A 22,434-nucleotide genomic window follows, 5' to 3' on the forward strand; every position below is an offset into this window, starting at 1 on the left:
AGGGCATATTGATGCATTCAGAGCCTTACTAAGTCACCAGACACAGACGTGTTTGAGTTCTCGGTGCTCCTGAGGTGATCCTCTGTTCTGTCAGCTTTGCTGTTTGGAGAAAGACCACATCTAATCTGGAGAGTGGGCTGAGAGCACCCTTTAAAGCAGTGTTAGTGAGGCTTCAGTTTTGCATCTTGATCACAGCTGAAATGTTGCAGAGGCTGAAGGACTGGAGGTCATTTTCCCAAATAAAGTCTTTGGATAAGGTCCTAATGGCATGAATTTAAATCTATCCCACTCTAGCTAGCCCTCTGTGACTAGTGGGCGTTGGGAAGGTGGAGGAGCACAGTATGGAGGAGGCTGCCTGGCCAAAAAGACAGTTTACTGGAAAAGCTACAGATTTAACCTCTTCCCACCAGTACGGATCATGGCAAGTCACAGCTGCCCTGCTGCAGCTGTCCAGCTGAATCTCTGCCCAAACTGTGCTGGCTGCAGGGGACACTCAGACACCCAGCATACGTGTACACCCTTTAAACAGGAACTGAAATTTCCATAAGTGCCGCTGTGGGCAGCAGTGCTCCCTGGCGTGTTTGGAAATCTGCAAAGGAGGATGCAAATTGTGTGCTGATTGGGAAGATGCTGTCCAGGGAATGAAGTGTAAGACAAGGACAAGAGAACCGAGTTCATAACCCTGAGTCACTCCTGCTCTTCTGAGTACTTCCATGTGTGTCGAGCTTCCCTATGTAAGCAGGTTCACTGGAGTCCACAAGGAAAGCATAGCTGAGGGGAAAAGTCATGGCCAATGTATGTGAGGTGGATTTCAGTGCCAAGAAAAATCATTAACAAAACAGCCTACTAAACTCTTAGCTATTTTAAAGTCTAAACAAGACCCAGGGCTGGGTGACTTTATGATTGGTTCCACTTGTGTGTCAGAGGAAGGAGACAAATCTAACTAGGAAAGAAGAAATGACTGTCGCCAAGGTCAAAGTGGTAACAAGCAAGTATAAAGACAGCAGCAAAGAAAGTAGGAGTAGTGTAGAATGACTCGTCATCAACCAGCATATTAAAATGTCATGAAGAAAAGCAGATGAAAGTTATAAGAAGGAGGAAAACTCCAGAATGAGGCAAAAACAAAGGGTTCTCCAAATACGTAGAAGGACCAAAATTAATCCAGATCCTTGTACTTTTGCTTGCAGGAAAAAAATGTGATACTGGGGCTGTTGCTGTTAAAACAAGGTGTGGTTGGTGAGAACATGAGAAATGGCTACTGCAGGGGGAATTTCTTCTCCAGTTAGATGCTGTCCAGGTCATAATCATCTGAAAATTACCTGGATCTTGAGGAGATCGGTCCTATGTGCCATGTCCCATGCTGGCTGTTTGTACATGTGTTAGAATTAGGAAGCCAAATGAGCGTGGTCTCACATCAGTGTAGCTTGGAATATCCCTGAAGTCATAGCAAAGGGCACAGACTCTTTTTCTTCTTTCAGAAATTGCTTATGGTGCTAGAGTGTCCTCTTCATTGTCCCTCTGTTCCTCAACCTTCATGACCAGCACTGGAGTACTGCCACTGCAGCTTCCAGAGTCCTCCATACCTTTCCTCTTGACTACAGAAGATTTCACTTTCTAGAAAATACTCTTTGGCAAAGCCTTGACTCTTGTGTTACTATAATTAATCGGCTGATTAATGCATTCAAGTGGGTGGGTTTGAAATTAATTTTAACAGTGTTGATGAATTTCCCAGTAGAAAAACTCAGAAATTGAAGGAGAAAAACAGATACAAATACACATAGAAATGTTAGTTTCTTGCGTTGTCACAATAAATGGAGATGTTCCTGGTGGGCATTACTGTGAACATGGCTATGTAAAGAATATGGTGGTTTAAAAATAATTGCAATTCACAGGTATAGGGAAGCTAGAAGTGGATTAAAGTTGTAGGTGCCCCAGTTTTGGTCTGGAGACTAGAGCATCTGGTAGGTAAAATGCCAGGGGACTGGCATATAGGAGGACACTGTATTGTGAAGGGTCCCACAACTTGGGCAAAAAAGTGAATGTTTTGTTCGTTGAAGGTGGGAAAACAGATGGGATGGTTGGAAGGCTCACAAGAGTGCTGGGGGGCTCTGGTGAGGAGGGGCCCCATGACCACAGTGAGGTCAGGCAGGTGTCCCGGAGGGCAAGAGAAGGTCGTGTTCTCGGGATGAGCAAGCAATTCGGCGCCAAAGCAATCCTCTGGCTGGCTGGAGGAAGCTCTGTGGTTGAGTTATGCAATTGTGCTCTATGAGACTTTTCTCTGCGGAGTTTTTGCTACTCACAGCTTTGGAAAGTGGGTGAGGTGGAGCCTTGGGATCAGCTTGTGGGACTGTGTCTCTAGTTTTAAGGAGTCCTGACCGACTCCAGCGTTACGGACACAGAGAGAGGGGCTGCTGCTAAGAAATGGATCCCTTCCCAAGTTCATCCTTTTTGAAAGCAAATTGATATGTTGGCCTCTTTTACCCGCTTGCTTTCTTTTTGAAAGCTTCCGCGTCGGCAGGAGGTAGGTAAAGCGAGCAGCTGTTGCCTCTGGAGTTAATTGGGTTTCCCCAAGCCTAGGTGCTCTGCTTTTCTGCTTTACTCTTTCACAGTTTGTAGCACTGAAGCATTTTATTTTTAAAGGGAGCTACTACACTCTCCCTACAGGAAACAGAATATAAAAAAAGGAAAGGAGGAGGGAAAAAAAAAAAAAAATTGGCAAGGAGCCAAGCCCAGTGACTGAAGTAAGAAGTAAGGAACTTGGAGTAAGTGTAGTTGCCGGGACTTTGTATGTCAGAGCGAGTCAGCGGCGGACTTTAAGGGTGTCGGAGAGGACACACGATGCCCATCTCACGGCGCAGATAAGGTTTGCGCCCTTAGGTGAATGACCCGGCGCTGCGACTGCGGGCGAAGCTGTCGGTCTTGGGAGGGGATAAAGCTGCGTGTAAATGAGAAGAGAGGAGTATACCGGAGTGCTATGGAGGGCAGCAACTTTGTTGCTGTGACTTTCACAAGGCTTCGACGGTAAGATTTAATGCTTTCCTTCCGCTCTCTTCTTTTCCCTGCCACTTTTGGGGGGCGGGGGGGACAGAAAACTTGTGGGGTTTGTTTTTTTTTTCAGACCCAAGAAACCTTAATCAAAGCGCTCGGGGTTGAGCTTTTCCTACGGGCGAGCTGAGAGACGTCTGGGTGGAGTGAGCTGAGCTGTGCATGATTCCAAGCAGCAGCGGCCGGAGCAGCAGCAGCCACCCGGGGAAAGCTGCTATTGTTTGTTTCAGAGGGATCAGACTGCCTTCCTCTTTGGGAGCCCGCTCCGCCACAGCTGTTGATCCGTAACCTGAGCGTCGTTGCAACTAACTTACCCAAAGGAGCTGAATGCAGTTTTTTAACTGCCATCCTGGTGTCAGTTTAAAGAGTGTTTTAATGAAGACAGATGGAGGATGTTGGATCATTACTTTAAGACGTGGCAGATAACAGACTGAGCCTGTTTCCCAGCAATTACAGCTAATTGCATTGGCACATTTGAGTGTAGGGGTGGAAACGCGGAGTTTCACGGGCTTCTGTATATATAGATTGGAACAGCACCAGGAAATATCTGTAGGGCTGCCTCACCTCATCCAGGATACCTCTTCAGGTATGAAAAAAGCAGGGAAGTTTCAGGGATACTTTCAAACTCTTTGCAGTGAGTCAGTAGGTGTAAACCAGAGACTACACTCCTTTTGTAAACCCTGATGCAAAGAGCGACCACTTACAGTGTCTTAAACTTATTCCGGGTTTTAGTTCTGCCAAATCTGACTTTAGTCCTGCAAAAGAGTAGTTCTGAGATTCAAGACACACATTTTGGTTGTCCACCCTGCATCTCACTTTCTGTGTTTGCAAAGCAGGTAGTGGTACAACACATGCTATTCCCTGTTTTGCTCTTGAGGTATTCAAACACCGGAGGCTGTAAGGAGGGGTGGAGAAATGCAAATAGTAATGTATTGCAGTGCTAAATGATGATTAGTGCTAGTTCCTTCTAATGGCTGAAATTTTTGTGTCTGCTTTTGATAGAGAAAAGCGAATGTGTTCTGTTTGCAACCGAAATGTGACAAATTTGACTGAAATAGTTAGTACAGCTGTAGTTCAAAGTAAACATGCCTTTGTGTGGCACATGGCAAGGTCAGTTTGTGCCAGGTGTGCCAGGCCTTATGCTGCTCTTACCAGAGCCTTGGCAAACACTGTGATGTCCTTCTTTTGCAATACCTGAGAGTGAATGTGACTGTCCAGCCCCAGCATATGACATGTGGCAGCATGGATAAAACAGGGAGGTTGAGAACCTGATGTATTTTAAATCCATAGTATCTTCTCATAATATCAGCCTCCAAATCCAGTGTAAAGTGATACATGTTTAAAATGTAGGGACTTATATCTGGCATTTAACATCATTACTCCACCAAGAGCAATGAGCAGTGAAAACAAGTTGTTTTCAACCTTTTCTGTCACGATGCTCAGTGCTTAGGATCTGTTTTCTTGTATGTTGAGTTATTGATTGGCTATTTAGTACTTGAGCCTGAAAAATAATAGAATTCTAAGACCTGTGGGTGTTCATGATCACTACGTCATCTAAACACAAATTTTAAAAAACCCAAACTTATGTGCAAAAACTGACCTGACGTGAAAAGGTGAGTGGAGGCATGGTATGCTTTCTGAATTTGTACCTGTACGGAGTTGTTTCAACTTTTTTGTATGTATACATACCACAGGATATTTGATGGCAAAACTGACTGGAGAAATCTTGTTCTGCTGACTAACTCCCCTCATTTCTGGGTGCTTGCTTCTTGTACTATAGCACAATTCACTGCCCACTCAGATCTGATATGACCACTGCTTGGGCAGGAATTTCAGTCCGTACTGAACTACACCCCATGATCTGGATTAAAATAACCCTTCCAAAAATGATTGTATTTAACATGGATCATTTCACAGAGTCTGGGAATGAAGTGATAGGAGCAGAGGCACCAAGTATATTCTAATCCGTATTTATCATTGAATCTGATGTATCATATAGCTTTGTCCAGAGAAATAGGGCCAAGAAACAAGACGTGTTTTCCATCCACAGCATCTGCTCTGCATTCATCCAGGTTGTGCCATGTCTTTTCTCATTTTGCCTCTCAAGACTGTGATGGTGGGAAGTGCCTCCCTCCACCTGCAGTTTGCGGTACAGCCCTCAGTGAACCTTTGCAAATTCCTCATGTTGTAGTTCACTGCAACTTGCCCCTCATGCAGGAGGAGCTTTGCAGTTGTGTTTTCAAGCCAAATAGTTGAACTGTGGAATGGTTTGGGTGGGAAGGGACCTTAAAGATCATCCTGTTCAGCTCCCCTGCCATGGGCAGGGACATCTTCCACCAGACCAGGTTGCTTAGAGCCCCATCCAGCCTGGCCTTGAGCACTTCCAGGGATGGGGCATGCACATGGTTCTGTGGGCAACCTGTGCCAGTGCCTCACCACCCTCACAGTTAAGAATGTCTTCCTAATATCTAATCTCAGCCTACTCTCTTCCAGTTTGAAGCCATTCCCCCTTGTCCTGTCACTACATGTCTTGCCAAAAGTACCTCTCAAGTTCTCTTGTGGCCTCTTTAAGTACTGAAATTTGCTCTAAGATCTCCCCAAAACCTTCCCTTCTCCATGCTGAACAATCCCAGCTCTCTCATCCTTTCCTCATAGGAGAGATGCTCCATCCCTCTGATCATCTTGGTAGCCTCCCCTCTGGACTGGCTCCAGCAGGTCCCTGTCCCTCCTGTGCTGGGACCCCAGAGCTGGATGCCGTGCTCCAGGTGGGTCTCAGCAGAGCAGAGGGGCAGAATCCCCTCCCTCCCCTGCTGCCCACGGGGCTCTGGATGCAGCCCAGGACACGTTTGGCTCTCTGGGCTGTGAGTGCACATGGCAAGCTCATGTTGAGGTTCTCATCCACTAGCTCCCTCAAGGCCTTCTCCTCAGGTCTGCTTTCAATCCATTCTGTGCCCAGCCTGTACTTGGGACTACCTTGACCAGTCTGGCTTCTTTAAAAAAGGCTGAATTTGGTTTATGAGAAAACATTCCTTCCTTATTCAGGAGCTGTCAAAGCAGCTTCTCGTTATGGATATTGAAATACTCAGAGCCCGTGATCAAACTGTCAGTTGCCATAAAGCAGGTGGGTTGTCTTTGCAGATGTGTAAGCAATGGAGACACAGTTCATAGAGCCCTGTAGGTACAAAGGTGTTATATGGTGAGAGGGGATAATTTATTTGTCGCTTATACCCCCAATTCCCCATAAATTAAGAATGGGGAATTTGAACTTTAAATAATTTCTGCTATAGGCCCTGAAAATGCAGGGAAGCAACATGTGTCCTGTTAAGCTGAAGGGTTGGACCTGCATGAATGCTCAGATACTCTGAGCCTCAGTTGATTATTGAACAGTGCAGAATACCTGGGGTAAAAAGAAATAAAGAAAATCCAAAAATAGTCAAGTGGAAAACGGAACAACAAAGAATCCAGAAGGGCTGACACAGACTGTGGAAAGCAACTAGAGGAGACTGAAGCAGCACTTCACTTTGCCTGACCATAGCTGGTGCCAGGGAGAATTAAGACAAACAGGAAATTGCCTTTTTTTTTGGACTATAGAATGTTTTTTTTGTGTGTGTTTATTGGTTTTTAATTAATTCAGGAAAAGGAGGCTATGAAATTGTCCTACCGAAATTTGACAATACTTAATGCCACACAACCAATGAAATATGAGATAATTTTTTTCCCCTGGTAATTTTTTTTTCCCCAGAAAAAAAAGAGAAATTAAAACTGTAATTAAAAATGGATGTGAGTGATAGGAGGCTGATGACCCATCACTGCAAGTTTGGAAGGGAAACTGAATCTCAGACTTAAAAAATAGAAAAGCAAAGAAAATGGAACAGAGGCATGGGTTTTGATTACATGTGAAATCTGTGGGGAAAAAAAATACCCTGAGGCAGGTTGTTGATAAATAGAGGTGCAAAGATGTTGGAGTCTGCAGGTAGAATTGAGAGTCTAAAGTAAGCCAAGAAAAAAGACCTGGGACTGAAAGACAGGAAGAGCCAAGGTCAGCCAAGAGGGCACATCTGTCTGCACAAGCTGTGATCATTGAGACAAACAGGAGCAGTACCTGTTGCTCCACCAAAGGGGACAACTTCACCATTACTTGCTTGTGTTTGTTTTCACACTGGCAGCTGGTGGTCAGTGAACTCTCAGACTGAAAACAGACACCTGAAAGTGTGACAGTGTGCTGTCACAGAGGGGGTGTGAGCAGGCAGCCTCTCACAGAAGCTACAGCCAGCATGAGAGTGGCTTTCCTCAGTAAAGAAGTATGGGGATTAGATGTGTGAGTCAGTAACAAGACAGTAAAGGAAGATATTTGCAATATTATGAAAATAAAGGGTACACCTCAATGCAATAGGGGTGTGTCCAGCTCTTAATGCCATCGTCTGTGTGCCCATTGAATACTGACACATTCTCAAATTACACTGTGGTTTGGGCAAGTCAGGAACTGAGTTTTGCCTAAAGGATCAGGTCAGCTTGGGAAGGATTCATACGTAACTCCTGGGATTTAACTAAGTGAGCAGGTATGCCGAGTCTGTGTGGTGGAAATGACATACTGGAGAGGTAATTGGTACAAATGAATGTGGCAGTTATCTCCCATGTCTGCCTTAAAAGGCAAAGTTTTGTGGGAATTGAAAGCCTGTAAGGGTATTTGTGCTGGCCATGATGGTAACTTAAATCTACTGCTGAGTGAAGACGTTCAATCAATGCAATCCTGATTTAATGCACTGTGGGAACTACATGCCTTCCATATCAAAACAGTGTATTGTTTCAGTCTTCTTGTCACACTGCAGTCCCACCAGAAACCAGGGTTCAAAGAATCACAGTAATTAACAAAAGCTATATGTCAGAGCTGGAGGGAGTTGCAGGTTTTTGTTCAGAAGACGTGAAAGTCTGTTGTTTGTTTCATGTTATTGCTGCTGAAAGAAGGCTTATAACCACCTTCTCTTCTCTGCTCCCCCAAAAATATAAACATCTTTATTTCACACTCTGCTGAAATTATATGCCTTGTAAATTGAGTGCACAGCTGGGAGAGGTTTGGTAGCTGGGGATTGTTTTTCTAAAATGTTTGGAAAAGACACGAAGATCCAGGGTTCATATGGATCATGTAATCATCAATATGATGATTATAACCAGCTAACCTTTTGCATCTTTGTGCTGACAGTGAACAGTGACTATTGTTTTTTAAAATGTTTTGCAAATAAAGCAACATCCAGAGTTCATATGGCTCATGTAATCATCAATATTCTGATTACAACCAGTCAACCTTTTGCATCCTTGTGCTGCCAGGATTACCAGATTAGTGATTATCAGATCTGTGGCTCTCGGTGCTTTTGGAAATCTGAGGTATTTACCTCTCTGTGTGTGGGTAGTGTCTCGCTCTCCCCACCATCTTACGGGGACCTCTCTGTCCTAGTTAGTAGGGTTTCGTAAGACATAATAGTAATTCTAAAACATGGAAGAAATATGTTGATAACTGAGCTCAGGGATGGAAAGTTAGTTTGGTCAGTAGGATCAAGAAAGCTTTAGGTTGTGATATATTGATGCATATTTTAACTTTAAGTGGTTTGGCTTTGTGGGCAGAGAAATTCTGGGGAGAGGTGTTGCCAAGGCATTTGTCATGATGAGCAGAAACAATTGATGAATGAAAGAAAAGGGACTTCTTCCAAGCAAAGTGGACACAAAGAGGCTCCCAAACCCCTCACTGAATTCAGAGTCACTGAACTGTAGCTGCTAAATAGAGCTTTGCTTCAGCATCTGGAGCAGAGATCTGTGCAGCAGTTTGGCCTATGCAAGGACGGTAGAGTTTTCCTTAAAGTTTACCTTTATTTTCTGAAAAGGCATGAAGCCTAAGCTTGCACCGGTGGTGTTGTATCAGGGTTGCATTTGGGCACTGGCACAGGCTATGTTTGCACATGTGTGTTTCCAAAGTATGATATATTTGTTATTCCTGTCTCCTTATGCACCCTTGCTTTACACAGATAGCATGGGATAAAGTGCAAAAACTACATTCTGTCACCTAGAAAACTTGTTCCAGATAGATTGTGACTCCCTTAAGTGTCTCAGCTTGGCTCACTGACCACTTAAAAAACTGGTAGAGTGTTCCTGTTGATTCAGGCTCCTGGTCACAGAGCAGTGTCAGCTTTTCTCATGTTCACAGATCCTCTAGGTTGTCAGCACCAACATCACCTTCAAATCCTTTAAATAAACTTGTCTGATGATTGGGACACAGAAAGTTTCACTACCAGCTGGTTTTGATGTGATTTTTTTTTTTTAATGTTCAATTCCTCTGCCTATCAGGATGTATTTGGGGCCTTAAATGCATTTCTGGTGCCTGGCTTTAGGTTTCTGGGCCAAGTAGTTTGCAGCCAGTGGGGGAGAAATTTTATTCTAGTCTGCCCCAAACATGCAGGATGACCAGCAATGGACAACAGTGTGAGCCAGCACGTGTTGAGCAGAGGCGGATTTACAGGAAACCAGTGCTTCCCGCTGCTTCCTCCTCTTCAAGGAAGCTGGTCTTGCTCTGGGTAGACACGCAGTTCCTCTGTGCCTTAAGTACAAGCCCTGTGTGTGTATTTCTCATTTTCATATAGCACCAATGTAGTGGGAATGTCCTTTCCAGTCTCTCCTCCACTGGCCCCTTCTTTGTGCCGTGTCAGGAGATGAATTGATCATCATGTCCAAGGTAGGGTAGCCCACTGATGCAGTGCAACCCAAAAACCTAAGATTGTTTTGTATTTTAAAGCATTCTAGATCATAAACTGTGGCTATTGGACGCAGTGTTTAGGAGTTTGTTTCCCTCATTTTTTTGGCATATAATTATATGTATGTGCTGCTGTATTGAATATATATGTGAATTGCCTTCTCTTTTCTCTTGCAGAAGTTCCATGGAGTTGGACTAAAATAAAGTTCTGGGATGTCTCTATTTGGATTAAAATTTGGAAAGAAGAAATTGAAAGGTGAGTGTGGTCTGATAATGCCATTATCATGGGAGCAAAGGAATGTAAATACAGCACATGTGCAAGTCCTTGGCTCCTGTTTGGGAGCATGTCTGGCCCTGCAGAGCAGGTGGGGGAAGATACACTTTCTTTCCTTTTCCTGAATTTCATACTACCTTGGAGGAGTGCTGTGGACTGGGTGCCAGTGAACAGGGGCACACCTGCAACAGAACCAGCTACAGAGTTGGTGCACTGTCATGACACATGACTGCCTTGGGGGAATTGAATTCTGGTGGGTTTTTTTATACAAGAATCCTTTGCAGGTGTGGGATGGATGAGCAAGCACAGTGCAAAGGTCCAGTGCAGTCTTTGGATGATGAAACGTACTGGTGCAACTCAAATTCTGTGTTCAGTTTTGAGCCCCTCACAAGAAAGATGGAGGTGGCTGGAGCATGTCCAGAGAAGTGAAAAGAAGCTGGTGAAGGGTCTAGAGCACAAGTCTTGTAAAGAGCAGCTGAGGGAGCTGGGGGGCATTTAACCTGGAGAAAAAAAGTCTCAGAGGAGACTTTATTGCCCTCTTAAACTACTTGAAGCTGTAGTTAGGTGTAGGTCAGTCTCTTCTACTAGGTAACAAGCAACAGGACGAGAAGAAATGGCCTTAAGATACACTAGGGGAAGTTTAGATTGGGTGTTAGGAAAAATTTCTTCACAGAAGGGGTTGTCAAGCACTGGAACAGGCTGCCCATGGCAGTGGTAGAGTCACCATCTCTGGAGGTATTTAGTGGATGTGTAGATGTGGCATTTAGGGATACGGTTTAGTGGTGGAGCTGGCTGGGTAAACAGTTGGATTCGCTGATCTTGGAGGTCTTTTCCAGCCTAACAATTGCATGATTCTACTTTATGATGGCAATGGCCCAGATATTTCCTTCAATCAAACACAGGAAGAAGAGTAAATCAGAGACATGCACCCTGAGAGCGCATGTGTGTGCACCCTGGAAGACCCAGTGTGGAGCCTCTGGTCAGGGATCCAGGTCTGCAGATACAGTGAAGAGGGAAAGTCTCTAGCCTTTCCTTTCAGGGTGTTCCTCCCTGTATTTGATGAATGTGGAATTACTGCCCTACTTGTATTTTGACATGAAATTATTTTCCAACCTCTCTGAGCTCAGAGGACTGAACAGTTTTTTCCCAGGGGTTTATTTTTGCAATTGTGCTGCTATTTCCCCTTCCTGGACCAGGGCAGACTGTGAGCCCTGCTTTTAAGACAGGGGCATCCGTTTGCTTCTCTGACAGTCCCAGGAGAGAAGGTTGCGAATGCTCCCAGGGCAGGGTCTCTGCCAGCCCAAGATCTTTTTTACCCCATCTTGGCTTTGCTGATGAGGGAGTACAGGTTTGTCTGTGAGTCACTGTCCACTCAGGGCATCCCCACTTGTTGAGCAGTAGCTGTTCAGATTATCAAAAAGATTATGTTGCTATATTAAGAAAGTGTTGTGTTTTTCCTGGGCCTGGGTTTTAGCAGAGAAGAATTCAGCCCCCCCCCATCTTCAGACAAGTATTTGAGAAACTCAGATCTTCCTACATATAAACCCTATATTTTTTTGGGAAAAATAATTTATTTTCACATCTGATCATAAGTTCAAAACCAATGAAAGCAAACTGGAAGAAGTTCAGAGGATAAAGGAAGCTGGGGCAATCAGGGAATGAGGAGCTTCCATAACAGGAAGCTAAGAGTGTTTTCTCCTCCCCTTTTGTTTTTAATTATTTTGCCTTGCAGCCCCACAGCTATGATTGCTCCTTGCAAACATTTCACTAGGCATAAATGCCAGTGTTGAAGTGCTTTTTTAATCCAAGAGTTTATAAGTTTTGTGTTTGCAGAAGTCCAAAGGACTGTGCTGCCTGAGAGCAGGCAAGGCCCTCCCACAGGGAACATCCCATGTGCTCATCTTGGAGGGACAGTACTGCTTATGAAAAGATGAAATTTCTGTTCCAAAAACAAAGCTGGATGATGTTTAACCTTGATGAGGAGCCATGCTCATGGTATGACCTCCATGGGAGGGAATGGATTACCTCAGGCATCAGCCGCTGGATCTGGGATCAGGATTGCTCCCAGGAGATCCAGTGTTCCTACCCAGCAAGACATGGTTTCCACTTGAGCTGAAGTGAAGGCGAAATTTGATAGGTGTAGTTTAAGAGGACAGGTTACGTGGTCTTAAGTTTCTTGGAGATAAGAGTTGGCTTTTTATAGTTTCAAGTTCTTTATAGAAGTAATCAGGAATGTAACTAAAACGCAGGTCATGTCAGATAGACAAAAATGCCTAGCTCCTGGAAGCTCTTCAGCTGAAGCAGGGAAGTACACCTCTTAGATAAGCAGCAGTGGTGTTTCTGAGGAAAAGGTGCCTGAGATCTTTTATGCTGACCTAAAAGAAACAGAGAGGAAGGGGGGCACTCCTAGTTCATGGAATGTATGGAAGGTTGGAGATGGCTGATAATTGTGGAATATATCTACTCACTGGCTTCATCCCATGGCAGCTTAGTTCAGCACTGGAGCTTCATACCTCGAGGACAGGGATAGGTAGATACTGTCCATGAAAAAAATGGGAATAGAGAGCAGGGTGAATTCAACTACACGGATGGAAGGGCAGTCATTGCAGCAGTTTCATCTCCATAAGCCCAGCCTCAGGGCACTGTGAGAGGAAGAGGAAGGTTATAAATTGAGGTAGTGCTTTTGGAAAGCTCCACTGAGTTTTCCTTCTTGCTGCTCACCAAGGCAACTGGGCTTGGAGCAGTTGGGCTCTGGGAAGAGCTTGGCAGCTCAGGGGGAAGGCAGCCCACAACTGGCACTATGGGACACCGAGCTCAGCTGCCTTCTGGGATCCCCACTCTGATCTAATAGGAAATGTGTCACCACAATAGACACTGAATATGAAAAATGTATTTATTTTTACATAATTTCCCATGAGGGAAATAACTGTGAATTGAAAAACTTCTCAAAGTTCTTTTTGGAGCTGTATTTATTTTTATGATTTTTTGCATCACTTCCTATCACTGTGCATTGCTGTTATTAACAACATGTGCAATTGTGTCAAGCTGCGGCATTTACCAGCATGTCTAGGAGATACTGTTTTCTAGTAAAGGAAATTATATGTGACAGCCAGTGACTGTCAGACTAGTTTTCAAAATAAAAACAAAATACTACTTCAGCTGCTTTTTTTGGCATGTTAATATTAGTCAAAATATTGTGAACTACTATCAGAAATAAAATCAGGACACGGAGTGATACAAAATTCTAAACCAAATGGGGGGATGAGGGGGGGCAGAAATAAAATTTTTTCAAAATGAAGAAGAGACAATTTGTACTGCTAATTTATTTGAAAAATATATGTTTCATTCTGAAGCAGACTGAAACAAATACGAAAAGATGTAGATGCTTCTTGAGAATTAATTTGTTGCCAGGCATTTTTGAGACAAGTTGAGTCCCCACCTCTGCCCAGAGCCAGGACATGTGGTTGAGACATTGCTAGGAGTAGAAAAGGAAGGAAAACCAGAACTGGTGTTATTGCAGGAGATGGGAAAAGGGAGAGATGAGTCAGCCCGTGTCTCTTCCTAGAAAAACCGAAATGGGAATATTTTCAGGTTTAAGGTTATCCAACACTTCTTCCACCTGTGTCCCGAGAGAGCTTTTTGACCACAAGTGTTGTACATGCTGGGCAAATCTGAGGCATCCTTTTGGAGCTCTCTATTCTTCTTTTCTCTCTTCTTATGGTGATAATAAAAAATGCTGCTTTTAGAAAAGGGCAGGCTCTACCACTGAACTTTATGTTGATACTAAAAATTTACTAAACCTGAGGTGGAAATATTTCCAGTTCACCCTCAGGGTTTTTTATTTCAGACCTTTCATCTGCTGTATGAAAATGGAGGAGGTCAGTATATCACATAAGTGGGTCCTCTGTTAGTGATTCCAGTAGCAAAATAATTTGGCTTTCTATACCAGGGATATATGAAATGTTTTACCTGTGTGAGAAATTCCCCTATATGTGGTGTTTGTTTGATGCTTAGCAGGAGGCTGAGCTCAGTACCAATCACCAAAGACACAGTCCATGACCACAAAAGTGTATTTCTTGCATTTTTTTATTTCTTCAGGAGGAAGGAGGTTTCTTGGTTTTTTGAGGCAAAAAGACAACAATAAATATATTTATTAATAATGGAAGGACAGGAAGGAGGAAATAGGGCTAAACCCGTTGATGATGGTGTTGCTGTAAGGTCACAATGAATGCTTTTTCTTTATTAAATGCCTCACACTCAGCACAGTCTACTCCATTTCAGAGATGAAAATTGCCAGCATAAATCCTCACCAGCCAGAGCAGCCAGAGGGTCTCCCTAGAAAAGGAGGCATCTGCACATTAAAAATGTGTGGGTTTGTAGCATGGAGCCCTGGAGAGCCCCTCCTTTGGGTCAATAAAAAACCACATTTGTTTGCCAGGCAGCTGGGCATGTTCCTGCTCCCAGACGGGCTTGGCTCTGACCTCCCTCTCCCCGTTCCCATCCCACTGGTTTCTCACTGCTCCTGCTGCCCCAGCCATGCTCGCTGAACCCTGCCAGGCTCTGGCTGCAGTTCAGGGCAGGGATGGGCTTTGGTTTCGTGCTGCAGAGCAGCAGGTGCGCAGCACCGGTCAGGTTACAGCATGAGGGTGACACTCAGGTGATGGGGGTCTGACAAATGTCTGTGTCCCAGACTGGCTGTGAAATACAGATATTTAACCAGTATGACCCTCAGACCTGTCATACGGCTTTTTGCTTCATCCATACATCCTCTGATCCATATGAGATAATGAACTTCTCGCATAAAGATCCCTGGCTTTGGTTTTGGAAAAAGTTCACTCGTTGCAGCTCTTATCCCAGCAAGGTGTTGCTGTGTTATGAATGTGAAAGCCTGTGGTATCAGTGCTGTAAAATAATCCCATTCTCTTTACCTCAACGACTGGGACTCTACCCACATACAGCACCTGCAAATCAAGACACTTGTTGCATGGTTCTTTCACCCCTAATGATTGCAAAAAGGGGCAATTATTGCTTTAAAGTGCAAGGAGATTTTAGCTATTAGGTTGTATAATAACCTCCTAGGAGAAAAGGATTTTGGTTGCCTAACACAGTATATGATGACTTGCCCTCTCCCATGGAGTTGCCTTTCAATGGAGACTGTAATTCTCAGGTTTTTTGAGGGGAGGATAGAGGTACTGACTTACCATGGCAGTTTCCAGTCTCTTGTGCACGTGGAGGAACAGTCTCGCAAAGACCAGAAAATAGGGCCAGGATTTCTCTGCCTGTTCAGAGATGACTGATCTCCTGGATGCTGGGTGTGAGGTGGCCGTAGTTGAGAGGTGATACTGAAAGCTGGGCCACACAGTGATGATGAGGTGCCCAAAAGTAAGGACAACAAAAGTAGGAGGGAGATGGGACAAGGAGGATGTAGCAGGAGACACATCATGAGTTGTGTGACTGAAGGGGGTCTTCTGAGATTGCTTGTAGCCTGTTGCAGGGGAGCCCTGAATAGGAGCCCTGAATAGGAGCCCTACAGCCCTACAGCCCTGTAGGGAGCCCTACAGTCCCAGTAGGGTCAGTTCCCTTGGAACCAGAACAATCTGTTACAGCTTTCACAACTGGGTAAGGATAATAGCTTTGCTAAGAGCTACTCTGTAAGGGAAGCTGGGGCGATGAGTCCAGCTCCTGGATGCCACTCTTTGTAGCTGGTCCAGGGCAGAGTTTTTGCTCTTGAGGTCACTTGTTTAAAGGGTGGAGGAGAGATTATTATTTTTACAGAGTTTATGCTGTCTCTGTTTTGTTGTCAGGGTTAGTTACGCAGGCACTCCCCTAATTGGGCTGTGTTCATTTCGTGCAGGAGGTATCAGTGCCTAGTTTGTGTAGGACTTGGCAAAACCAGGCAGATCTTAACCTCCCGTTTATTGGAGCCACAAGACCCAATATCTACAAAAGTTTTCCAATACCCCGTTGAAAGCACTTCTCTTGGCACATGCTCCTTAGCATAAACCAGAAACAAATTTCCAGGCTGTCTGATCAGATCTTGAATCTAACCTTTTGCAGGACTTTTCCATGCAGCAGTCTTAAAGTAAGAGGCTGGTGGGCTGGCCAGTTACATTTATAGCTGATTTTTTGGCATGGGTTTTATTTTATTAAATACAGATGTTACTCTGAGGTTTAGCTTCTAAAACTGTCTGCCTGAGAAAACAGGCACTTTCCCACTGACTTGGTCTCAGTGGTTAGACCAAGAACTGGGCACTAAGCCATATTTATGTACGCCGAGTTTCCACTGATGAATAATTTAAAACAGTTTTCAGTGGCAGTGAAATGATAACTTGGAGCACAAATACCATTCCTTCTTTCCAGTGAATGCAATTTGCAGAAGCAGAACATTTGACTTGCTTAGAGATATATTAAAAAGTTTCAAGAAATGAAAAACTTCTCATCTGATATCCGTACAGCTTTCCCCTCCCTTTTTCCTCATTGCTTTCAGAATCAACAGGGCATGATAAGACACGCATGCTTGGATCTACAGCCAGAAACCCCTGAGTTATGGTTTCCAGGCAAAGCTGCTGTAATGCTTGACTTTTCTTAAATTTTTGTTTATTGTGATCATCCAGGAGTCTTCATTTCTGCACAGACTGTTCCAGAAACAAATAGGAGTTGCATGGTGTATGATGGTTGAGAACTGCTGGATTAGGAGGCACAGCAGTAGGACCTCACTGTCTTCAGCTGGTAAAAACCACTGAGGCAGTGTTGGCTTGTGCATGTGGTCAGAGTGGTTCTCCTTTGGTGTAGCCAGAGGACAGGAAGTTCTCCTTGTTGATGCTGTTGGATGAGGCTCCCTGTGAAATTTATTGTGGTTTTTCTTGATTTAGCCAAAGGTATTTATCCAGCAGGAAAAATTGAATTCTCACCACTAGAAATTAGTCTCGTGTTTTGGCCTTTAGGGACGCTGCCTCTGAGAGGGATGGATGGCTATGGCAGAGAAAGGCTCCATTCAGTTTTGAACCAGATTCACAGTTACCTGGGGCCTTCAGAAAGAAATTATCACAGAAAACCTGTGCTTAGATGCCATATGGGAGTGCAGTGCATTGATTTTAATTTCTGTTCTGTTTCGTGTCCCACTGCCTCGTTTCTCTGCCATCCCAGAGCCGTTTGCTGCCATTAATGTTTCTCACATGAAAGCCATGTGGAGACTGCATCTCTCACTGTTCTGAGAGGCTCCTTTCCTCACCGGGGCACATACGTGTGTCAGCTTCTTTCTAAGAGCATTTGAGACTCTTGAGTTCAAATCCATGTGTCAAGTGCCTCTTCCCTGGCTGCAAAGACCCTGGAGGCAACCTGAGAAAGGGGATGGCTTCTTGCTCCCCCAGTGTGCCCTGGGAAGAGCAAAGGAACTCAGGGCATGTTCAGCTGCTGCCTGCAGCACTTGGATTTCCGTTTCTGCATACAAAACAGAAGGCCACTGAGGACTTCAGAAGCTGCTGTGTGACACCGAGGCTCTGCCGTGTAGCCCGAGAGGCTTTCAAGCTTTGTCACCTATTCCTATTTACATTAACACCATTTATCTTTTCTGTGACATTTCTTCCAGGACTAGACTTGGAGCCCCTGAGGAGGGGATAAGGGTAGTGCTTACTGTATGGCAGGAAACAGGCAAGTGTTGGGAACTTCTGTTTTTAACAAATAGGTTTATCTTTCATCAGCTTTGAGATTCCCGGTTGCTCTGAGGAAAATTCCTGAAGGAGCACACAACACAATAGTTGAAGCCCAGCAAGTCTGGACCTCTTGAGCTCTGCTTCTGTTTTCCTCTGGGACACCAGATAAGTGACTGATCTCTTAGTACATTGTTCTCCCTATTGTGAAGATAAGAAAAATTTGTCTGCGGAAAGCAGTGAAGGATTAAGCACTTTGAGGGTATTGAATGAAGCCGCTGTGGTTGATCTGACACATCCATTTGGGGCAGATGGCAGCTGATTTCAAAATGACTGATACTGTTAGATGTGCCTGAAGAAGGAGAAGAGCACATTTGCCTGCTCACATAGCTTCACGTTAGTGATTAGAGGGCTTGATGAAAACAGCCTACAGACAGATACTAAAAAATGTTGGTTTGAAAAAGGGCTTAAAAATTAGAGATGCTGTATATTTACAGGGTCATTGGAGGAAAAGGAGGAAGATTAGCAGTTCAGTGCACTGAACAGCTTAGATGCTTGCTAATGCAAAAGTGAACAAACAGGAAGAACTAGAAGAAATTATGTCTTAACACATCATCATATAATAGGTGTAACAGACACGTGCTGTGGTAACTCATGAGGCTGGAATATTAATAGAAAAGAATAAAACTTAATTCTGCAAGGTTAACAGAGGTTTTCCTTTTATGACTGCATGGTCTGAGATGCAGCTTGAGGAAAGAGATGAACAAATTGCAGATCTCTGAGTAATGCTACAAGGTAAAGAACATAGGCATGGCAAACCGAGAAGGGCAGTCTTTTGTGGGGAAAAAAGAAAATACAGTTTTCTGAGAGGCAAGACATGGTGGTAAATGAAGAATTCTAGCTATGCAGAGGCAGAGTTGGAGAGAAGTGTGGAGGAACAGGACCTACTCAGCTGGCAGAGAGTTTTGGTGCAGAGGTGGATAACTTTTTGGAGAAGAGAAGAAGTTGTTTCAGAAGTGATTCCCTCCAAAAAGGAAGGGAATGGGAGGAGCTGGCTGGTCCTCTGAAAGCTGGAGGGAGTATAAACAGGAATAGTTATGAAATGATGGGATGATACTTAGGAAAAAGTGACAGTATCAAATTGTTTAACATTAACTTCAAGAAGGAAACCTTCAGTAAATATGAAGAACTAATAACTAAGATCTCATGGGAAAGAATCCTGGGGTGGAGGGAGAATTAGGCAGGGCTGTAATTTCCTTAAATAATTGATATTAAGGGGACATATATTATTAATTGATATTAAGGGCACATGTATATGTTATCATCTTTCAGAGAAAGGCTCAGAAAGGTGAGTGAGATGGTGAAATCAGAAGCTCCCCATTTGCTTCAGACAAAGGAAGGATGCCTGTAGAAGGTGCAGAACTGTTTTATCCAGCACAAACAGTGTGGCAAAGGCTCAAAGTGAGAAAAGGCTATCAAGGACATACAGGGCAATAAAAGTTGTTCTGTAAGAGCTGTGGTCTTTGGGGAGGCTCAGTGGAAAAGGCCTAGCAAATAAAGCTAAGAAATCAGAGGGGTTTTCTTACGGGGTTCTTTGTTGTTTTGTTGATTTTTTTTTTCTCTAGACATCTAACATAATACTTGCCAGAAGCAGAGGAGAAAGGGGTAGGTTTTGGGCTGGAATAGAGAGAGAATGGTTTACTTGGTAAGGTAAAGCATGCCCTGGAGCAGTGGTGCCTTTGAAAGTCTGGCTCACAGGCAGACAAAGTTCAGAAGACTGGGAAGAGAGCAAGCACAGCATCTATCTTGAAACAGAGGAAAAAGAAAAGCTGAGCAATTATAGATGTATTGGGTTCACTTGAGTAAACGTTAAAACAATACAGCGAACCACTTCAAAGTAACTAGGAGTGTGGGGGGGGGGAAGAGATGATTAACAGTCAGCAGTCCTGAAAAACTGCATCAAACCAAAATTAATTCTGTTTTAGTGGTAGCTGGAGGGCTATTGAAAAAGCCTCAGATAGCTGCAATGTATCTTTACTGTCACTTGTGGCATTTTTACAAGTAAATGGGAGATACATGCCTGAGATAAAATCACGATACAGTGAGTGCCAGATTTTTCAGGAAAAAAAAGCCATTAACAATAGGTATTGATGACTGATTAAGAAACTTGAAAGATCCATCAGGGGTATATCCCATCCTGAGTCTGGTATTCAATATTTACTTCTACATCTTGGCTGACAGAATAAAGAACACACTTAGTACATCTGTGAATGGCATCACACTGGCAGGAGCTACAAGCACACTGAAAGATAGGATTAGAACTGACTAGTTGGAGAAATAGTCTGAAAGAATTTGGATGCAGTTCAGCAAGGACAAATGAAAGATTTGCATTGCCTGATGAGGCATCTGGCTCTGCCAGAAAGGATCTGCCAAAATGGATCATATTCTGGGAAGCCATCCTCTGTGTGCTGGTGGTGCATAAGGATATTTAAATTACTCCTGGGTGAATTCTTATGCACGATATGCATTGTCTGCAAGGAAAGTTGCATGTCCCTTGTGCTCTGGTCAGCTTTGGTAAGGCCTCAGCTGCAAACCATGGCCCATTTTGGGCATTCGTCCAGAGTGGGGTGAAGTAGCTGGGAAGGCCACTGGAGAGCAGCAAGAGCGGTGCTGGTACTGATGGATTAATGCATAAGAAGTGGCTGAAGAAATGGGAGCTGCTTACCCTTGGGGAGACAAAACAGCCTTCAGTAGGTAGTGAACTTGGAATCACAGAGTCGTAGAATCCCTGCACAAAGCTGCCCCAAGAGCCACTTCTCGTGTCTGAGAACACGAGGTCCAAACACTCCTTGAACTCTGGCAGGCTTGGTGCTGTGACCACTTCCCCAGGGAGCTGTTGCAGTGCCCAACAGTGCTCTGGCTGAAAAATGTTTTCCTGATATCCGACTTAAACCTCCCCTGACACAGCTTCAGTCCATTCCCTTGGGTCCTGTCACTGGTCACCACAGAGAGGAGATCAGTGCTTCCCCCTCCTCCTCCCCTCCTGAGGAAGTTGTAGACAGTGATGAGGTGTCCCCACAGTCTCCTCTCCAGGCTGAACAGACCAAGTGACCTCAGCTGTTCCCCATATGGCTTCCCCTCTAGTCCTTTTACCACCCACATGACCCTCCTCTGGTCTCTTTCTAATAGCTTTTATACCTTTCGTATGCTATGGTGCCCAAAACTGCACACAGGACTCAAGGTGAGGCTGCACCAGTGCAGAGCAGAGAGGAACAATCCCCTCCCTCAACTGTCTGTACTCTGTGTCCTTGACAAGTAGCACAAGGAACTTAGGGGAAGCAGAAGACCACCTTTGACCCTCCCAGGAGAAGACAAAACTTCTTGAAATTGAAGTAATGAGTTTTATGTTAGATAATGCAGGGAAGGAAACTTCAGTCCTGGAATAGACAGTTGAAGAATAGGCATTGCTGGAGCTTTCTATGTCATTTTTGGGGGGTAGAGAGGCAAGACCCTGCCTTGAAGTAAAGGACAGATTTGATGACCTTTTGATATCCTTCCAGTAATGTTTGATTTCATTATAGCTGTGGTGATGGTGTCCCATTGGTGGGATGATGCTCAGAAATGCACCTGTAGTGGAAGAAAGGCACCAACTGTAGGCTGATGGCAACAGCTTCAGAGACTTCAGGGGGAAGAGATGGAGCAGGGCAGGAGGAGCGAGCACCACTAGTTAAGTGGGAACTCCTACCCAGAAGGTGAATAACCCATAGACCCAGCACTGGCATTGCAATGAGTTGTGGGTAGAGGAGACTGCTTACATGGTGTTAAGAGTACCGTGGTACCAGTCCACAGTGCTGCTCCATCCCTGTCACCAGCCACTTCAGGTCCCTGACTCGGGGCTCCAATTCAGTGTGTCACTCCCTTCTAGCAGCTCTGCTTGCCCTTTTTGATGCTTCATTCACATCTGTGTTGACTCTGCTTTACCCTCAAGCATGACTGATGTGTTTCCTCTTCTTTGCAGAGGAAGAGAGACAACTTCAAGCAAACAACCGTGATTTCAATCTGCAGTTTGAATATGCTGTAAGTAACCAGCGTATGTTGTTTCATGCAGATGTAGTCACAGATGTAGCTGCATCTGCTTCATGTCTCAAGTGTTGTTTCAAAGGGGTGAACAGAACTGCATGCCAGCTATGGCTCTGCAAAGCAGGCAAACGCATGCCAGATGAACTATCAGAGGTGGATTGCTGCTGAGTCAGCCTGAAAAATGGGCAGTTGTGGGAGATCTGATTCTGGAAAAGCATGACACAGTGACTTCGCTCACTTCCAGAAAATAATTTGTTGAGTCAAAGCATTTGCAGGATCAGGCTCCAAGGCCTTTCAATAATGGAACTTAGGGGGGAGTTTTCTGTGGAAATTTGTCTCCATTTAAAGTAAAATATGAAAGGAAATGTGTCCATTCCTCAGCTTTTGCAGTGAAATCATCTCTGTCAGGAAGGTTTTGAATCTGGCCCTTGTGGCTTTCTGCCAGCTTTTCTGCCAGATTCTTAACTGCATACTTAAGTTCACATTGTGCCTTGAAATCTGTGATTCCAAAGAGCACCTTGACACGGGCTGGCTGTGTTCCAGGTCAGCCAGGCTAGTTTGCCAGGGAGCCCCTTAGGCAACTTGATTTCTGAACCTTGAGACCAATTTTTGATGCTGTGTGCAGAGGAAGGTTAGCTCAGCCACTA

At 44.4% G+C, this 22,434-nt stretch overlaps 1 protein-coding gene across 6 annotated transcripts in view; it reads left to right on the forward strand.

Moving 5' to 3' along the window:
- Positions 1-22,434, forward strand: part of LOC138103547 (phospholipid-transporting ATPase ID-like) — an 85,109-nt gene that overhangs the window by 9,609 nt on the left and 53,066 nt on the right. For 2 of the 6 annotated variants that reach the window (XM_069001908.1, XM_069001906.1), the window contains 2 exons: positions 9,962-10,040; positions 21,726-21,784. In XM_069001908.1, coding sequence (XP_068858009.1) covers positions 9,998-10,040; positions 21,726-21,784 — 102 coding nt within the window. In that variant the 5' untranslated portion in view covers positions 9,962-9,997. Of the gene's footprint in view, positions 1-2,417; positions 2,522-2,737; positions 3,022-3,118; positions 3,632-9,747; positions 9,767-9,961; positions 10,041-21,725; positions 21,785-22,434 lie in introns of those variants that run through there. The other 4 variants (XM_069001904.1, XM_069001909.1, XM_069001905.1 and 1 more) reach the window with 4 other exon arrangements.

Source organism: Aphelocoma coerulescens, assembly GCF_041296385.1.
Source record: "Aphelocoma coerulescens isolate FSJ_1873_10779 chromosome Z unlocalized genomic scaffold, UR_Acoe_1.0 ChrZ, whole genome shotgun sequence".
Taxonomy (NCBI): Eukaryota; Metazoa; Chordata; class Aves; order Passeriformes; family Corvidae; genus Aphelocoma; species Aphelocoma coerulescens.